This window comes from Rutidosis leptorrhynchoides, chromosome 2 (genome assembly GCF_046630445.1).
Source record: "Rutidosis leptorrhynchoides isolate AG116_Rl617_1_P2 chromosome 2, CSIRO_AGI_Rlap_v1, whole genome shotgun sequence".
Classification (NCBI taxonomy): domain Eukaryota; kingdom Viridiplantae; phylum Streptophyta; class Magnoliopsida; order Asterales; family Asteraceae; genus Rutidosis; species Rutidosis leptorrhynchoides.
In genome coordinates this window covers 307,439,862-307,458,917 of record NC_092334.1, presented here as the reverse complement: position 1 = coordinate 307,458,917, position 19,056 = coordinate 307,439,862, and the positions used below count along the sequence as shown (strand labels likewise).

General features: G+C 35.4%; 1 protein-coding gene across 1 annotated transcript; it reads right to left on the bottom strand.

Moving 5' to 3' along the window:
• Positions 1-1,296: 1,296 nt before the first annotated feature.
• On the bottom strand, positions 1,297-17,443 carry LOC139888744 (uncharacterized). The gene is made up of 8 exons (XM_071871735.1): positions 17,439-17,443; positions 17,284-17,342; positions 16,848-16,993; positions 16,007-16,383; positions 2,504-2,847; positions 1,915-2,350; positions 1,523-1,752; positions 1,297-1,427 (listed from the first exon to the last, which is right to left on the bottom strand). The coding sequence occupies exons 1-8, from the start codon at positions 17,441-17,443 to the stop codon at positions 1,297-1,299; spliced, it is 1,728 nt and encodes a 575-aa protein (XP_071727836.1).
• Positions 17,444-19,056: the final 1,613 nt, after the last annotated feature.

The following is a 19,056-nucleotide window of genomic DNA, read 5'->3' as shown; positions in this document are numbered from 1 at the left end:
TAGTAATAGCGATAATAATAATACTAATACTAATACAAATACTAATAATAATAATAACACTAATCGTGATCTTAATCTTAATAATAATAATACTAACAATAATAATAATAAACATATACATGATAAAAATCATAATCCTAATAATAATTATAGCACTAAAAATAATAATAATAATAATAAATAATAATAATAATATAATAATAACAATAATAATAATAATAACAATAGTAAAAATAATAATAATACAATTATTGATGATGATGATGATGATGATGATGATGATGCAACCCTACTCGACTATTCTTATTCTAGCCCTCCACGCATTTCTATCAGAAGTCATGTCCTCAGTCAACAAAAGCTCCCTCATGTCGAGCCTTATTCATTCCATCCACCTACGAGTAGGTCTACCTCTCCTCCTTAAGCCGTCGACCGTGAGTGCCTCGACTCTTCTAACCGGGTCTCCTCATCACATGTCCAAACCATCGAAGCCGTTCTTCCCTTAGCTTGACAATGATGCTACTCACTCCAAGGTTATCCCTAAACACACCATTTGGAATCATATCTAGCATGGTTTTACCACACGTCCACCTAAGCATCCTCATTTCTGCCACCTCCATCCTTCTCTCTTGGGCCTTCGTCATTGGCCAACATTCTGATCCGTACAACATGGCAGGTCTAATTGCCACCTTGAAGAATTTCCCTTTCAATTTGAGCGGTATCTTCTTGTCGCACAAAACCCCTTTCGCTGCTCTCCACTTCAACCAGCCAACCTTAATACGATGGGTCACGTCCTCGTCGATCCTACCCGATTTGTGGAGGACCGAGCCTAGATATCTAAATGAATCTTGAAGGTGCAAGGTCTGGTCCCCGATGTTGATATTCACTCCAACATTATGTTCATCCTCCGTCCTGACAAAATCACAACTGAGATATTCCGTCTTTTGTCTACCGATTCGTAACCCATTTTGTTCTAAGGCCTCTCTCCATAGTTCGAGTCTTCTATTAAGTTCATCCTTGGATTCCGCTACAAGCACAATATCATCGGCAAAAATAAGACACCGAGGGATGTTCTCTTGTATTCCTCGAGACAGCTCGTCGAGGATCAAAGCGAAAAGGAAAGGGCTAAGGGCAGATCCCTGGTGTAGGCCTACTTCAATCGGGAAGTACTCTGTGTTTCCCACAGGCGTCCGAACACAAGACTTTGCCCCTTCGTACATATCCATAATAGCTCTAATATATCTACTTGGGATACATCTAACATTAAGGGTCTTCCAGATCAACTTTCGCGGTACGCAATCATAGGCCTTTTCTAAGTCTAAAAAGACCATCTCTAGGCTCTTTTGCCTTTCCATATACTTTTCCATAACGCTTCTTATAATATGAATTGCCTCCATCGAAGAGCGCCCCGGCATAAAACCAAATTGGTTCTCCGAAATAAAGGTTTCACGTCGAAGTCTAGTCTCAATCACTCTCTCCCAAAGCTTCATAGTATGGCTAAGTAATTTTATGCCTCTATAGTTACCGCAGATTTGGGCATCTCCTTTATTTTTGTAGATTGGGATAATCTCGCTGAGTCTCCATTCCGTAGGCATTTTATAACTTCTAAGCGTCTTATTGAAAAGACACGTCAACCACCTAACACCATCTTCGCCAAGGCACCTCCACGCCTCTATTGGGATCTGGTCTGGTCCAACAGCTTTGTTTCTTCCCATCTTTCGTAGTGCCGATCTTACTTCATCCTGACTGATCCTCCTACATAAATTGTTGTTTTGGAATTGTCCTATACCCAAATCCCGTGGATCCTCCTAGCGCCCGGGACCTCCACCAATGAAAAGAGATGAGAAATACTCTTCCCATCTTTTCCTAATTTCGTCTTCCTTCACTATGGTTTGACCGGCTTCATCTTTGATAAACTTGATGTTATCTATATCCCTCCTCCTACGCTCCCTGGCTTTTGCAATCCTGTAGATATCATTTGCTCCTTCTTTAGAGTCTAGTTTCTTATACAAATTTTCATACGCCTTATCTTTTGCTCGTGCAACAGCCTTCTTAGCTTCTGTTTTGGCTTCTCTATATCTCTCTTTTGCCCTAGTTCTATCATCACGTGTCCCCTCCCGGCAAGTAATGAGCTCCCTAAACCTCAGTTGCTTAAGCGCGACTTTGGTTTGAACCTCGTCACTAATCCACCAAGATTCTCTAAATGACTTATGTCCTCTCGATGTCCCTACTGCCACACCTAAGGCTTCCTTGGCTACATCTCTAATAGTGGCTGCCAAACTATTCCACATCTGATCTGCGTCACCATGAGTAACAGTATCCACTCCTGCCTCAACTCTTTCCAAAACCGAAGCTTTAAAAGTTTAAGCTTTCACTTCATTCAGATTCTTCCATAGTATCCTAGGTTGGGCGGGTCTCACGCACTTAGTAACCCGCCTCTGCAGAACCAAGTCCATGACCAATAGTCTGTGTTGGGTGGAACATGTCAAGGTAGTCAGGACTTTACAGTCCCTGCAAGCCCTAAGGTCCCCTTTGCGAAGCAACAAATAGTCAATCTGGGTGTTATGGCCCCCACTGTGGAAAGTCGCTAGTTGAGCTTCCGTATTTCTGAAGAAAGAATTTGCAACAACCAAATCGTGGGCCACAGCGAACTCGAGGATAGAGCTTCTTTCTTCATTTCGAACTCCGTACCCAAAGCCCCCATGGACTCCCGTATAACCGTCAGAAATCGTTCCTATATGTCCATTAAGGTCTCCCCCAATAAGTAAACGATGATCAGCGGGGCAACACCTCACAACTTCATCTAACGATTCCCAAAAGTTTCTTTTTTCTTCTTTGTAGTGACCCGAACTTTTTCATGTTTATATATATTAATTGAGATTGATGTTTACATGATTAAATGTTTCCAACATGTTAAGCAATCAAACTTGTTAAGACTTGATTAATTGAAATAGGTTTCATATAGACAATTGACCACCCAAGTTGACCGGTGATTCACGAACGTTAAAACTTGTAAAAAAACTATATGATGACATATATATGGTTATATATATAGTTAACATGATATTATGATAAGTAAACATATCATTAATTATATTAACAATGAACTACATATGTAAAAACAAGACTACTAACTTAATGATTTTGAAACGAGACATATATGTAACGTTTATCGTTGTAACGACATTTAATGTATATATATCATATTAAGAGATATTCGTACATCATAATATCATGATAATATAATAATTTAAAATCTCTTTTGTTATTATAAACATTGGGTTAACAACATTTAACAAGATCGTTAACCTAAAGGTTTCAAAACAACACTTACATGTAACGACTAACGATGACTTAACGACTCAGTTAAAATGTATATACATGTAGTGTTTTAATATGTATTTATACACTTTTGAAAGACTTCAATACACTTATCAAAATACTTCTACTTAACAAAAATGCTTACAATTACATTCTCGTTCAGTTTCATCAACAATTCTACTCGTATGTACCCGTATTCGTACTCGTACAATACACAGCTTTTAGATGTATGTACTATTGGTATATACACTCCAATGATCAGCTCTTAGCAGCCCATGTGAGTCACCTAACACATGTGGGAACCATCATTTGGCAACTAGCATGAAATATCTCATAAGATTACAAAAATATGAGTAATCATTCATGACTTATTTACATGAAAACAAAATTACATATCCTTTATATCTAATCCATACACCAACGACCAAAAACACCTACAAACACTTTCATTCTTCAATTTTCTTCATCTAATTGAACTCTCTCAAGTTCTATCTTCAAGTTCTAAGTGTTCTTCATAAATTCCAAAAGTTCTAGTTTCATAAAATCAAGAATACTTTCAAGTTTGCTAGCTCACTTCCAATCTTGTAAGGTGATCATCCAACCTCAAGAAATATTTGTTTCTTACAGTAGGTTATCATTCTAATACAAGGTAATAATCATATTCAAACTTTGGTTTAATTTCTATAACTATAACAATCTTATTTCAAGTGATGATCTTACTTGAACTTGTTTTCGTGTCATGATTTTGCTTCAAGAACTTTGAGCCATCCAAGGATCCATTGAAGCTAGATCCATTTTTCTCTTTTCCAGTAGGTTCATCCAAGGAACTTAAGGTAGTAATGATGTTCATAACATCATTCGATTCATACATATAAAGCTATCTTATTCGAAGGTTTAAACTTGTAATCACTAGAACATAGTTTAGTTAATTCTAAACTTGTTCGCAAACAAAAGTTAATCCTTCTAACTTGACTTTTAAAATCAACTAAACACATGTTCTATATCTATATGATATGCTAACTTAATGATTTAAAACCTGGAAACACGAAAAACACCGTAAAACCGGATTTACGCCGTCGTAGTAACACCGCGGGCTGTTTTGGGTTAGTTAATTAAAAACTATGATAAACTTTGATTTAAAAGTTGTTATTCTGAGAAAATGATTTTTATTATGAACATGAAACTATATCCAAAAATTATGGTTAAACTCAAAGTGGAAGTATGTTTTCTAAAATGGTCATCTAGACGTCGTTCTTTCGACTGAAATGACTACCTTTACAAAAACGACTTGTAACTTATTTTTCCGACTAGAAACCTATACTTTTTTTGTTTAGATTCATAAAATAGAGTTCAATATGAAACCATAGCAATTTGATTCACTCAAAACGGATTTAAAATGAAGAAGTTATGGGTAAAACAAGATTGGATAATTTTTCTCATTTTAGCTACGTGAAAATTGGTAACAAATCTATTCCAACCATAACTTAATCAACTTGTATTATATATTATGTAATCTTGAGATACCATAGACACGTATACAATGTTTCGACCTATCATGTCGACACATCTATATATATTTCGGAACAACCATAGACACTCTATATGTGAATGTTGGAGTTAGCTATACAGGGTTGAGGTTGATTCCAAAATATATATAGTTTGAGTTGTGATCAATACTGAGATACGTATACACTGGGTCGTGGATTGATTCAAGATAATATTTATCGATTTATTTCTGTACATCTAACTGTGGACAACTAGTTGTAGGTTACTAACGAGGACAGCTGACTTAATAAACTTAAAACATCAAAATATATTAAAAGTGTTGTAAATATATTTTGAACATACTTTGATATATATGTATATATTGTTATAGGTTCGTGAATCAACCAGTGGCCAAGTCTTACTTCCCGACGAAGTAAAAATCTGTGAAAGTGAGTTATAGTCCCACTTTTAAAATCTAATATTTTTGGGATGAGAATACATGCAGGTTTTATAAATGTTTTACAAAATAGACACAAGTACGTGAAATTACATTCTATGGTTGAATTATCGAAATCGAATATGCCCCTTTTTATTAAGTCTGGTAATCTAAGAATTAGGGAACAGACACCCTAATTGACGCGAATCCTAAAGATAGATCTATTGGGCCTAACAAACCCCATCCAAAGTACCGGATGCTTTAGTACTTCGAAATTTATATCATATCCGAAGGGTGTCCCGGAATGATGGGGATATTCTTATATATGCATCTTGTTATTGTCGGTTACCAGGTGTTCACCATATGAATGATTTTTATCTCTATGTATGGGATGTGTATTGAAATATGAAATCTTGTGGTCTATTGTTACGATTTGATATATATAGGTTAAACCTATAACTCACCAACATTTTTGTTGACGTTTTAAGCATGTTTATTCTCAGGTGATTATTAAGAGCTTCCGCTGTCGCATACTTAAATAAGGACAAGATTTGGAGTCCATGCTTGTATGATATTGTGTAAAAACTGCATTCAAGAAACTTATTTTGTTGTAACATATTTGTATTGTAAACCATTATGTAATGGTCGTGTGTAAACAGGATATATTAGATTATCATTATTTGATAATCTACGTAAAGCTTTTTAAACCTTTATTGATGAAATAAAGGTTATGGTTTGTTTAAAAATGAATGCAGTCTTTGAAAAACGTCTCATATAGAGGTCAAAACCTCGCAACGAAATCAATTAATATGGAACGTTTTTAATCAATAAGAACGGGACATTTCAGTTGGTATCCGAGCGTTGGTCTTAGAGAACCAGAAAATTTGCATTAGTGTGTCTTATCGAGTTTGTTAGGATGCATTAGTGAGTCTGGACTTCGACCGTGTTTTCTTTAAAAATGATTGCTTAACATTTTTGTTGGAAACTATATATTTTTAACATATGAATATTATGTGATATATTAATCTCTTAACGTGTTTGATATTATGTGATAGATGTCTACCTCTAGAACAAGTCCCATTGACTCACCTAATAATAATGAAGAGTCAAATGTAAATTGGAATAATTTGTGGACTGATTCACAAGTTCCCGAAGAGGAACCGGAAGAAGAGTCGGAACCGGAAGAAGAATCGGAACCGGAAGAAGAATCGGAACCGGATGAAGAAATAGAACCGGTGGGGGAAATAATAAAACGGTTAAGTAAAAGAAAATCCTCAACCAACCACCAAAGTTAATTATGGTCAATGGTGTTTCCGCCAAGGAAGCAAAATATTGGGAGGATTACCAATTCTCCGATGAATCGGATTCCGACGAGAATTCCGATGATGTTATAGAAATTACCCCAACTGAATTTAAAAAGGCAAAAGAAAATAATAAGGGAAAGGGCATAAAAATAGAGAAATCTAATTCCAACCCCGATGAACTTTATATGTATCGTCAACCCCCGAAGTCCTTAAGTTGTAACAATGACCCGGGAACCTCTAAACCACCAGGTTTTTCTAAACCAATGTGGACAACGACGGTTCGTATTAGGGGAACATCATATATCCCTAGAAACTTGGCAAAACGAACCAAAACCGAAGAAGAAGAAACGAGCGAGTCGGAATAAGATAGTTGTATTCGTGTGGTGTAATATATGGAATATAGTGTTCTTATGCTTTATGATATATGTAAAAATTGCTTGTATTAATAAGTATTTTTTTTTATGAATCTAACTCTTGTCTATTTTACAGTTTAAAAATACAAAATGGATAGACAACCCAATATTTTAAGAGACCTACCCGGAGACATGATTGATGAAATCTTGTCTAGAGTCGGCCAGAATTCTTCGGCACAACTATTTAAGGCGAGATCAGTTTGTAAGACATTCGAAGAACGTTCCAAGAATGTCTTGGTTTATAAGAGACTTTCGTTTGAAAGATGGGGGATATCACATTGGGAAACCCATAAGTTACGATGTGTTTACTTTGACGCATATATTGCGGGGAACCCAAATGCTATTTTACGCAACGGGTTAAGAAATTATTTTGACTCAATATATCCGAATATTGGACTTCGTGATTTAGAAAAAGCGGCTAACATGCAACATAAAGAAGCATGTTATGCTTACGGATTAGTAATGTTCGCTTCTCACCAAAGTGAGAACAAGAACATCGGGCTACAACTATTAAACAAAACGTTTCCACAAGTGACGGAGTCGGTAATTGGGGTAAGAAATGAGGTTTTTAGATTATTACGGGACTGTTGGACATTACGTAACCCTCGTCCCTTTGATGACGTTACAACACGCTGTCTTATCAACGACCATAACGATTATGTTGCACAAGACCAAGGATGGGAAGTAGTCCTAGTAAAACCAGAATGCATGACTTGTTTCTGGACGTATGAATTACGTGTATTTATTGCCTTTGCTGAACGACTTGTGTACTAGCTAGAATTGTCTTCACAACTATCTTGTATCAAAGTTATTGTGTGCTATATTTCATGCTTTATGTAAAATAAGCGGTATTGTAAGTTTGTAAAATATTGTATAAAAGTTTGAACGCGAAATATTATTATAATCAGTTTTTCATATAGAATTGTAGTAGTTGAATTGTATATTAGCTACTAAGTATGAACTTAACGGGTAGGTACTACCCGAATTTAAACTTATAAAACGCTAATATGAAGAAAAAGCTTTTATAAATGAGTTCATATTATGCTACGAAATACTATTAACTACTCTTAATATTCTGTATGATTAACTTGTTCCATTTAACTATTTTGAAGGAAATGGCACCGACTACTAGACACACCGTGAATATGAATGAAGAGGAATTCCGTACTTTTCTAGCTTCAAACATAGCCGCAGTACAGGCTGCGCTACATACCAACAATAACCTTGGATCTAGCAGTACAGGAAATCGTGTAGGATGCACCTACAAAGAATTCACTGCCTGCAAACCTTTGGAATTTGATGGAACCGAAGGACCGATCGGATTGAAACGGTGGACCGAGAAGGTTGAATCGGTGTTTGCCATAAGTAAGTGTACTGAAGAGGACAAAGTGAAGTACGCTACGCATACCTTCACAGGTTCTGCGTTAACATGGTGGAATACCTATCTAGAGCAAGTGGGACAAGATGATGCGTACGCACTACCGTGGTCAGCATTCAAGCACTTGATGAACGAGAAGTACCGTCCCAGAACCGAGGTCAATAAGCTCAAGACAGAACTTAGAGGGTTACGAACCCAAGGATTTGATATTACCACGTACGAAAGACGATTCACAGAATTGTGCCTATTGTGTCCGGGAGCATTCGAAGATGAGGAAGAGAAGATCGACGCGTTTGTGAAAGGATTACCGGAAAGAATCCAAGAAGATATAAGTTCACACGAGCCCGCCTCCATACAACAGGCATGTAGAATGGCTCACAAACTAGTGAACCAGATTGAAGAAAGAATTAAAGAACAGACTGCTGAAGAGGCCAATGTGAAGCAAGTCAAAAGAAAGTGGGAGGAAAACGGTGATAAGAATCACCAATACAACAACAACAGCAATTACAACAATAATCGCAACAATTATCCCAACAATCGCAACATCAATCGCAACTACAACAAACGGCCCAACAACAACAACAACAACAACAACAACAGCAACTACAACAATCATCCCAACAACAATAATAACCGCAACAACAACAACAATCAGAAGCAACTATGCCAAAGGTGTGAAAAGAATCACTCGGGGTTCTGCACCAAATTTTGCAACAAGTGTAAAAGAAATGGTCATAGCGCGGCGAAGTGTGAGGTCTACGGACCAGGGGTTAATAGAACGAAAGGAACAAATGGTGTCGGAACGAGTAATGGCGGAGCAAGTAGTGTCGGAGCAAGTTATGCCAATGTAGTTTGTTATAAATGTGGAAAACCAGGCCACATTATTAGAAATTGCCCGAACCAGGAGAACACGAATGGACAAGGCCGTGGAAGAGTTTTCAATATTAATGCGGTAGAGGCACAGGAAGACCCGGAGCTTGTTACGGGTACGTTTCTTATTGACAATAAATCTGCTTACGTTTTATTTGATTCGGGTGCGGATAGAAGCTATATGAGTAGAGATTTTTGTGCTAAATTAAGTTGTCCATTGACGCCTTTGGATAGTAAATTTTTACTCGAATTAGCAAATGGTAAATTAATTTCAGCAGATAATATATGTCGGAATCGAGAAATTAAACTGGTTAGCGAAACATTTAAGATTGATTTGATACCAGTAGAGTTAGGGAGTTTTGATGTGATAATCGGTATGGACTGGTTGAAAGAAGTGAAAGCGGAGATCGTTTGTTACAAAAATGCAATTCGCATTATACGAGAAAAAGGAAAACCCTTAATGGTGTACGGAGAAAAGGGCAACACGAAGCTACATCTTATTAGTAATTTGAAGGCACAAAAACTAATAAGAAAAGGTTGCTATGCTGTTCTAGCACACGTCGAGAAAGTACAAACTGAAGAAAAGAGCATCAATGATGTTCCCATTGCAAAAGAATTTCCCGATGTATTTCCGAAAGAATTACCGGGATTACCCCCACATCGATCCGTTGAATTTCAAATAGATCTTGTACCAGGAGCTGCACCAATAGCTCGTGCTCCTTACAGACTCGCACCCAGTGAGATGAAAGAACTGCAAAGCCAATTACAAGAACTTTTAGAGCGTGGTTTCATTCGACCAAGCACATCACCGTGGGGAGCTCCTGTTTTGTTTGTCAAGAAGAAAGATGGTACATTCAGGTTGTGTATCGACTACCGAGAGTTGAACAAACTTACCATCAAGAACCGCTACCCACTACCGAGAATCGACGACTTATTTGATCAACTACAAGGCTCGTCTGTTTATTCAAAGATTGACTTACGTTCCGGGTATCATCAAATGCGGGTGAAAGAAGATGATATTCCAAAGACTGCTTTCAGAACACGTTACGGTCATTACGAGTTTATGGTCATGCCGTTTGGTTTAACTAATGCACCAGCTGTGTTCATGGACCTTATGAACCGAGTGTGTGGACCATACCTTGACAAGTTTGTCATTGTTTTCATTGATGACATACTTATTTACTCAAAGAATGACCAAGAACACGGTGAACATTTGAGAAAAGTGTTAGAAGTATTGAGGAAGGAAGAATTGTACGCTAAGTTTTCAAAGTGTGCATTTTGGTTGGAAGAAGTTCAATTCCTCGGTCACATAGTGAACAAAGAAGGTATTAAGGTGGATCCGGCAAAGATAGAAACTGTTGAAAAGTGGGAAACCCCGAAAACTCCGAAACACATACGCCAGTTTTTAGGACTAGCTGGTTACTACAGAAGGTTCATCCAAGACTTTTCCAGAATAGCAAAACCCTTGACTGCATTAACGCATAAAGGGAAGAAATTTGAATGGAATGATGAACAAGAGAAAGCGTTTCAGTTATTGAAGAAAAAGCTAACTACGGCACCTATATTGTCATTGCCTGAAGGGAATGATGATTTTCTGATTTATTGTGACGCATCAAAGCAAGGTCTCGGTTGTGTATTAATGCAACGAACGAAGGTGATTGCTTATGCGTCTAGACAATTGAAGATTCACGAACAAAATTATACGACGCATGATTTGGAATTAGGCGCGGTTGTTTTTGCATTAAAGACTTGGAGGCACTACTTATATGGGGTCAAAAGTATTTTATATACCGACCACAAAAGTCTTCAACACATATTTAATCAGAAACAACTGAATATGAGGCAGCGTAGGTGGATTGAATTATTGAATGATTACGATTTTGAGATTCGTTACCACCCGGGGAAGGCAAATGTGGTAGCCGATGCCTTGAGCAGGAAGGATAGAGAACCCATTCGAGTAAAATCTATGAATATAATGATTCATAATAACATTACTACTCAAATAAAGGAGGCACAACAAGGAGTTTTAAAAGAGGGAAATTTAAAGGATGAAATACCCAAAGGATCGGAGAAACATCTTAATATTCGGGAAGACGGAACCCGGTATAGGGCTGAAAGGATTTGGGTACCAAAATTTGGAGATATGAGAGAAATGGTACTTAGAGAAGCTCATAAAACCAGATACTCAATACATCCTGGAACGGGGAAGATGTACAAGGATCTCAAGAAACATTTTTGGTGGCCGGGTATGAAAGCCGATGTTGCTAAATACGTAGGAGAATGTTTGACGTGTTCTAAGGTCAAAGCTGAGCATCAGAAACCATCAGGTCTACTTCAACAACCCGAAATCCCGGAATGGAAATGGGAAAACATTACCATGGATTTCATCACTAAATTGCCAAGGACTGCAAGTGGTTTTGATACTATTTGGGTAATAGTTGATCGTCTCACCAAATCAGCACACTTCCTACCAATAAGAGAAGATGACAAGATGGAGAAGTTAGCACGACTGTATTTGAAGGAAGTCGTCTCCAGACATGGAATACCAATCTCTATTATCTCTGATAGGGATGGCAGATTTATTTCAAGATTCTGGCAGACATTACAGCAAGCATTAAGAACTCGTCTAGACATGAGTACTGCCTATCATCCACAAACTGATGGGCAGAGCGAAAGGACGATACAAACGCTTGAAGACATGCTACGAGCATGTGTTATTGATTTCGGAAACAGTTGGGATCGACATCTACCGTTAGCAGAATTTTCCTACAACAACAGCTACCATTCAAGCATTGAGATGGCGCCGTTTGAAGCACTTTATGGTAGAAAGTGCAGGTCTCCGATTTGTTGGAGTGAGGTGGGGGATAGACAGATTACGGGTCCGGAGATTATACAAGAAACTACCGAGAAGATCATCCAAATTCAACAACGGTTGAAAACCGCCCAAAGTCGACAAAAGAGCTACGCTGACATTAAAAGAAAAGATATAGAATTTGAAATTGGAGAGATGGTCATGCTTAAAGTTTCACCTTGGAAAGGCGTTGTTCGATTTGGTAAACGAGGGAAATTAAATCCAAGGTATATTGGACCATTCAAGATTATTGATCGTGTCGGACCAGTAGCTTACCGACTTGAGTTACCTCAACAACTCGCGGCTGTACATAACACTTTCCACGTCTCGAATTTGAAGAAATGTTTTGCTAAAGAAGATCTCACTATTCCGTTAGATGAAATCCAAATCAACGAAAAACTCCAATTCATCGAAGAACCCGTCGAAATAATGGATCGTGAGGTTAAAAGACTTAAGCAAAACAAGATACCAATTGTTAAGGTTCGATGGAATGCTCGTAGAGGACCCGAGTTCACCTGGGAGCGTGAAGATCAGATGAAGAAGAAATACCCGCATCTATTTCCAGAAGATTCGTCAACACCTTCAACAGCTTAAAATTTCGGGACGAAATTTATTTAACGGGTAGGTACTGTAGTGACCCGAACTTTTCCATGTTTATATATATTAATTGAGATTGATGTTTACATGATTAAATGTTTCCAACATGTTAAGCAATCAAACTTGTTAAGACTTGATTAATTGAAATAGGTTTCATATAGACAATTGACCACCCAAGTTGACCGGTGATTCACGAACGTTAAAACTTGTAAAAAAACTATATGATGACATATATATGGTTATATATATAGTTAACATGATATTATGATAAGTAAACATATCATTAATTATATTAACAATGAACTACATATGTAAAAACAAGACTACTAACTTAATGATTTTGAAACGAGACATATATGTAACGTTTATCGTTGTAACGACATTTAATGTATATATATCATATTAAGAGATATTCGTACATCATAATATCATGATAATATAATAATTTAAAATCTCTTTTGTTATTATAAACATTGGGTTAACAACATTTAACAAGATCGTTAACCTAAAGGTTTCAAAACAACACTTACATGTAACGACTAACGATGACTTAACGACTCAGTTAAAATGTATATACATGTAGTGTTTTAATATGTATTTATACACTTTTGAAAGACTTCAATACACTTATCAAAATACTTCTACTTAACAAAAATGCTTACAATTACATTCTCGTTCAGTTTCATCAACAATTCTACTCGTATGCACCCGTATTCGTACTCGTACAATACACAGCTTTTAGATGTATGTACTATTGGTATATACACTCCAATGATCAGCTCTTAGCAGCCCATGTGAGTCACCTAACACATGTGGGAACCATCATTTGGCAACTAGCATGAAATATCTCATAAGATTACAAAAATATGAGTAATCATTCATGACTTATTTACATGAAAACAAAATTACATATCCTTTATATCTAATCCATACACCAACGACCAAAAACACCTACAAACACTTTCATTCTTCAATTTTCTTCATCTAATTGAACTCTCTCAAGTTCTATCTTCAAGTTCTAAGTGTTCTTCATAAATTCCAAAAGTTCTAGTTTCATAAAATCAAGAATACTTTCAAGTTTGCTAGCTCACTTCCAATCTTGTAAGGTGATCATCCAACCTCAAGAAATATTTGTTTCTTACAGTAGGTTATCATTCTAATACAAGGTAATAATCATATTCAAACTTTGGTTTAATTTCTATAACTATAACAATCTTATTTCAAGTGATGATCTTACTTGAACTTGTTTTCGTGTCATGATTTTGCTTCAAGAACTTTGAGCCATCCAAGGATCCATTGAAGCTAGATCCATTTTTCTCTTTTCCAGTAGGTTCATCCAAGGAACTTAAGGTAGTAATGATGTTCATAACATCATTCGATTCATACATATAAAGCTATCTTATTCGAAGGTTTAAACTTGTAATCACTAGAACATAGTTTAGTTAATTCTAAACTTGTTCGCAAACAAAAGTTAATCCTTCTAACTTGACTTTTAAAATCAACTAAACACATGTTCTATATCTATATGATATGCTAACTTAATGATTTAAAACCTGGAAACACGAAAAACACCGTAAAACCGGATTTACGCCGTCGTAGTAACACCGCGGGCTGTTTTGGGTTAGTTAATTAAAAACTATGATAAACTTTGATTTAAAAGTTGTTATTCTGAGAAAATGATTTTTATTATGAACATGAAACTATATCCAAAAATTATGGTTAAACTCAAAGTGGAAGTATGTTTTCTAAAATGGTCATCTAGACGTCGTTCTTTCGACTGAAATGACTACCTTTACAAAAACGACTTGTAACTTATTTTTCCGACTAGAAACCTATACTTTTTTTGTTTAGATTCATAAAATAGAGTTCAATATGAAACCATAGCAATTTGATTCACTCAAAACGGATTTAAAATGAAGAAGTTATGGGTAAAACAAGATTGGATAATTTTTCTCATTTTAGCTACGTGAAAATTGGTAACAAATCTATTCCAACCATAACTTAATCAACTTGTATTATATATTATGTAATCTTGAGATACCATAGACACGTATACAATGTTTCGACCTATCATGTCGACACATCTATATATATTTCGGAACAACCATAGACACTCTATATGTGAATGTTGGAGTTAGCTATACAGGGTTGAGGTTGATTCTAAAATATATATAGTTTGAGTTGTGATCAATACTGAGATACGTATACACTGGGTCGTGGATTGATTCAAGATAATATTTATCGATTTATTTCTGTACATCTAACTGTGGACAACTAGTTGTAGGTTACTAACGAGGACAGCTGACTTAATAAACTTAAAACATCAAAATATATTAAAAGTGTTGTAAATATATTTTGAACATACTTTGATATATATGTATATATTGTTATAGGTTCGTGAATCAACCAGTGGCCAAGTCTTACTTCCCGACGAAGTAAAAATCTGTGAAAGTGAGTTATAGTCCCACTTTTAAAATCTAATATTTTTGGGATGAGAATACATGCAGGTTTTATAAATGTTTTACAAAATAGACACAAGTACGTGAAATTACATTCTATGGTTGAATTATTGAAATCGAATATGCCCCTTTTTATTAAGTATGGTAATCTAAGAATTAGGGAACAGACACCCTAATTGACGCGAATCCTAAAGATAGATCTATTGGGCCTAACAAACCCCATCCAAAGTACCGGATGCTTTAGTACTTCGAAATTTATATCATATCCGAAGGGTGTCCCGGAATGATGGGGATATTCTTATATATGCATCTTGTTATTGTCGGTTACCAGGTGTTCACCATATGAATGATTTTTATCTCTATGTATGGGATGTGTATTGAAATATGAAATCTTGTGGTCTATTGTTACGATTTGATATATATAGGTTAAACCTATAACTCACCAACATTTTTGTTGACGTTTTAAGCATGTTTATTCTCAGGTGATTATTAAGAGCTTCCGCTGTCGCATACTTAAATAAGGACAAGATTTGGAGTCCATGCTTGTATGATATTGTGTAAAAACTGCATTCAAGAAACTTATTTTGTTGTAACATATTTGTATTGTAAACCATTATGTAATGGTCGTGTGTAAACAGGATATATTAGATTATCATTATTTGATAATCTACGTAAAGCTTTTTAAACCTTTATTGATGAAATAAAGGTTATGGTTTGTTTAAAAATGAATGCAGTCTTTGAAAAACGTCTCATATAGAGGTCAAAACCTCGCAACGAAATCAATTAATATGGAACGTTTTTAATCAATAAGAACGGGACATTTCATTCTTCACCCAAACCAGCGTGAGGTGCGTAAGCGCTAATGACCATGTAAGTCACCTCCTGGATAACTAACCTAATCGACATAATCCTATCACTACACCTATCTACGCCCACAATATTATCTTTATACAGATGTCCTATAATGATTCCTACCCCGTTTCTAGCTACCGTAGAACCCGAAAACCATAACCTGTAGTCGTCAATGTCAACCGCCTCTTGGCCCTTCCATCTAGTTTCCTGAACACACAAAATGTCCACCTTACTCTTACGCAAGGTATCAACAAGCTCAAAGGATTTGCTAGTCAAAGTTCCTACATTCCAACTACCTACTCTAATCTTAACCAGGTTCGCTAACCTATTGCCAATTCTAACCCTTCTAGACCTAGCCGCCCCTAAGCTCGAACGACATGACCTCACGTGACCATCACTACGACTAGAGTCTATCTTACCCTATATAATAAACAAAAGGGAAAAGGCAGAAGTGGCAATATAATATAAAAATATAATATAATAATAACAATAATAATAATAAAGGAGATGATTCTAACACACACTTTTTTGATCCTCACACACCAATTTAAAGAAATGGGGTATTATTAGAAGAGTAAAAGGTTAAAATAGGTGTGTGAGGATCAAAAAAGGGTGTGTTAGAATCATCCCCCTAATAATAATAATAATAATAATAATAATAATAATAATAATAATAATAATAATAATAATAATAATAATAATAATAATAATAATAGAGTATTAATAATACTAATAATCACTAATATAATAGTATAATAATAATAGTCAAGGATATAATTAATAAACAACTTTGAAAACCTCAAGGATATGAATATGCAAATACAGCGAAAAAGTAAAGCAGAAATATCACAGAGTATGGACTTAAGGAAAAGGGATCAGAGAACCAAACACAGCCTTGTAAAGACAAGGAGTTTCCGGCAGGAGAGATTTCCGGCAGCAGTGATTTCCGGCAGCTCCAAGGCAGCAGACGGCGAAAATGGCGAGGTTTCTCGTTTACTACAAACCCTCGCTAGTAGATCCGTTATGTTACCTGCAAAAAAAAAAAAAAAAAAAAAAAAAAACAGAATAAGTAACCGGGAAAAATTTTCCGGCGACCTGAGTAGGCGGCGCGTGGCGTCACGTTTCGAGACAGTTGCCGGCGAAATTCGTACTCTCAGGTTCGGAAAAATTCTGCGAGGTCGATTTTATAGGTGGTTGCCTCTAACTCTATCGAAAATAAGAGCAATTTCCGACTTGAATTTTGGGGCTGATGTTAGCTTTTGGGGTGGAAAAGTTAGTCAGAGAGAGACTTGAATTTTAGATAAAGCAGAATTTTTAAACAAACCACATTTGACTGCAAATATTCATTGGGGAAAAAACTATCACTATTTAGGATATACCTTCAAAATAACATTAACAGCATAAACTAACCAAACGTTAATATCTTTTCTTTTTGTTTGCTAATCAAGTTCTGATAAAGTTCTAATTATACTGACACCATTATCTGGCCAAACAGAGCCTTAGAGAACCAGTTAAAGTTATAGAAATATTCATGATTGAAACATAATGATCAATACATGAGCTACAGGAGTTAAATTACGTACACATCATACAATATAACTAACAAATTAAAAATAGAAAATTATTTCGTATTGTGTAGATTAGGGTTTATAGAAAGTTGTATGTTGCTGTTAAAAGGGTTAAATGAAACGAGTTCAATACCTTAACAGCATAGGTTTTTAAATAAACTGACTGACCGCTAACAGCAATTTTGATTATTATTTAGAACAAAAGGCAATCATGGAATCCTGATTGTGCAAAAAAATTAGTGAAATTAACCTGCTAGATAGTTATTAAAAACAAGTATGAGCATCCCAATCAGTAAACAAAATCAGGTCTAAATTATACATACATACATACATACATACATACATGTATAAATATATATAGTCAAAAGGTTCAAACAATTAAAAAAAAAAGAAGAAGACATAGAGAGGCAGCTACCTTATCATCTAAGATAGGCAGTAGAAAGTAGACGACGGTTTGCTGCCGGATATAGCCGATTATCCCTTCACTTTAACCTAACCAGGGGTTTTTACGGTTATTTATTTACTTATATTTTTCATTTATACAGAGTAAGAATATAAGAATACAAATTTTCCGTATAAAGAAATACATTTTTTATTATTATTTTTTTAAAAAGAGAAAGAAATTTGATATGATCCCACATGCGAAGCACGTGCAAACGTTTAAAATGAAGTCACGTACCACTCACGTGACCTGGTCATCTTCTTCTTCAATTGTTCTGTGTGAATACCGTTAGTAGTAGTTAAATACACAAGATGTAATCAGTTAGGGCAGTTTTTGTGATGACCCGGAAATTTTCGAACAAATTTAAACTTTAATCTTTATATTATTCCGACAAGATAAGCAAAGTTTGTTAAGTTGAATCTCAAGAATTTTAAACTATGTTCATACATTCATTTAACCTCGACCAAATTTCAATGATTCACGAACCATTATATGAACGGACATGATTATATATGTATATGTGTATATATTATAACTTGAAAACGTTAACAAAGTATTAGACGTATAATACTTTACACGAACGTATTTGTTTCGATATATGTTTAATATAATTATCAACGGATTTAAAAGATAATATCAAATGATTGATTTATTAGATACATTGTATGATCGTGAGTCTCTATTGAGAGGTCCACTTTGATTTAGGAAACCTTTCCTTTTTAACGATATTCGGAATAAATGGTAAAGTGGCCTACAAGTAAGAACAAATATGTCAATTAATGATTACTGGACAAAGGTTAGTATAGATTAACTTTCAACACAATGATTGTCTCGTGTCTCTTGATAAAGTTAATTATTTAGTTTTCTTAATATTGAAAACGTTTTACGACATAGATGAAACCTTTTAAAGAATGATTTTGAATATAACTAATTCTGGAAAACTAAATTATATTTATTCGATTTAGTTCAAATATATGAAAGCGTTCTTCGAAATAATAGATTTTTAATTATTATAACGTTTCGATAAAAATATGTGAATGTAATTAGTTTTAGAAAACTATAGTTATTCGATTTAGTATGGAC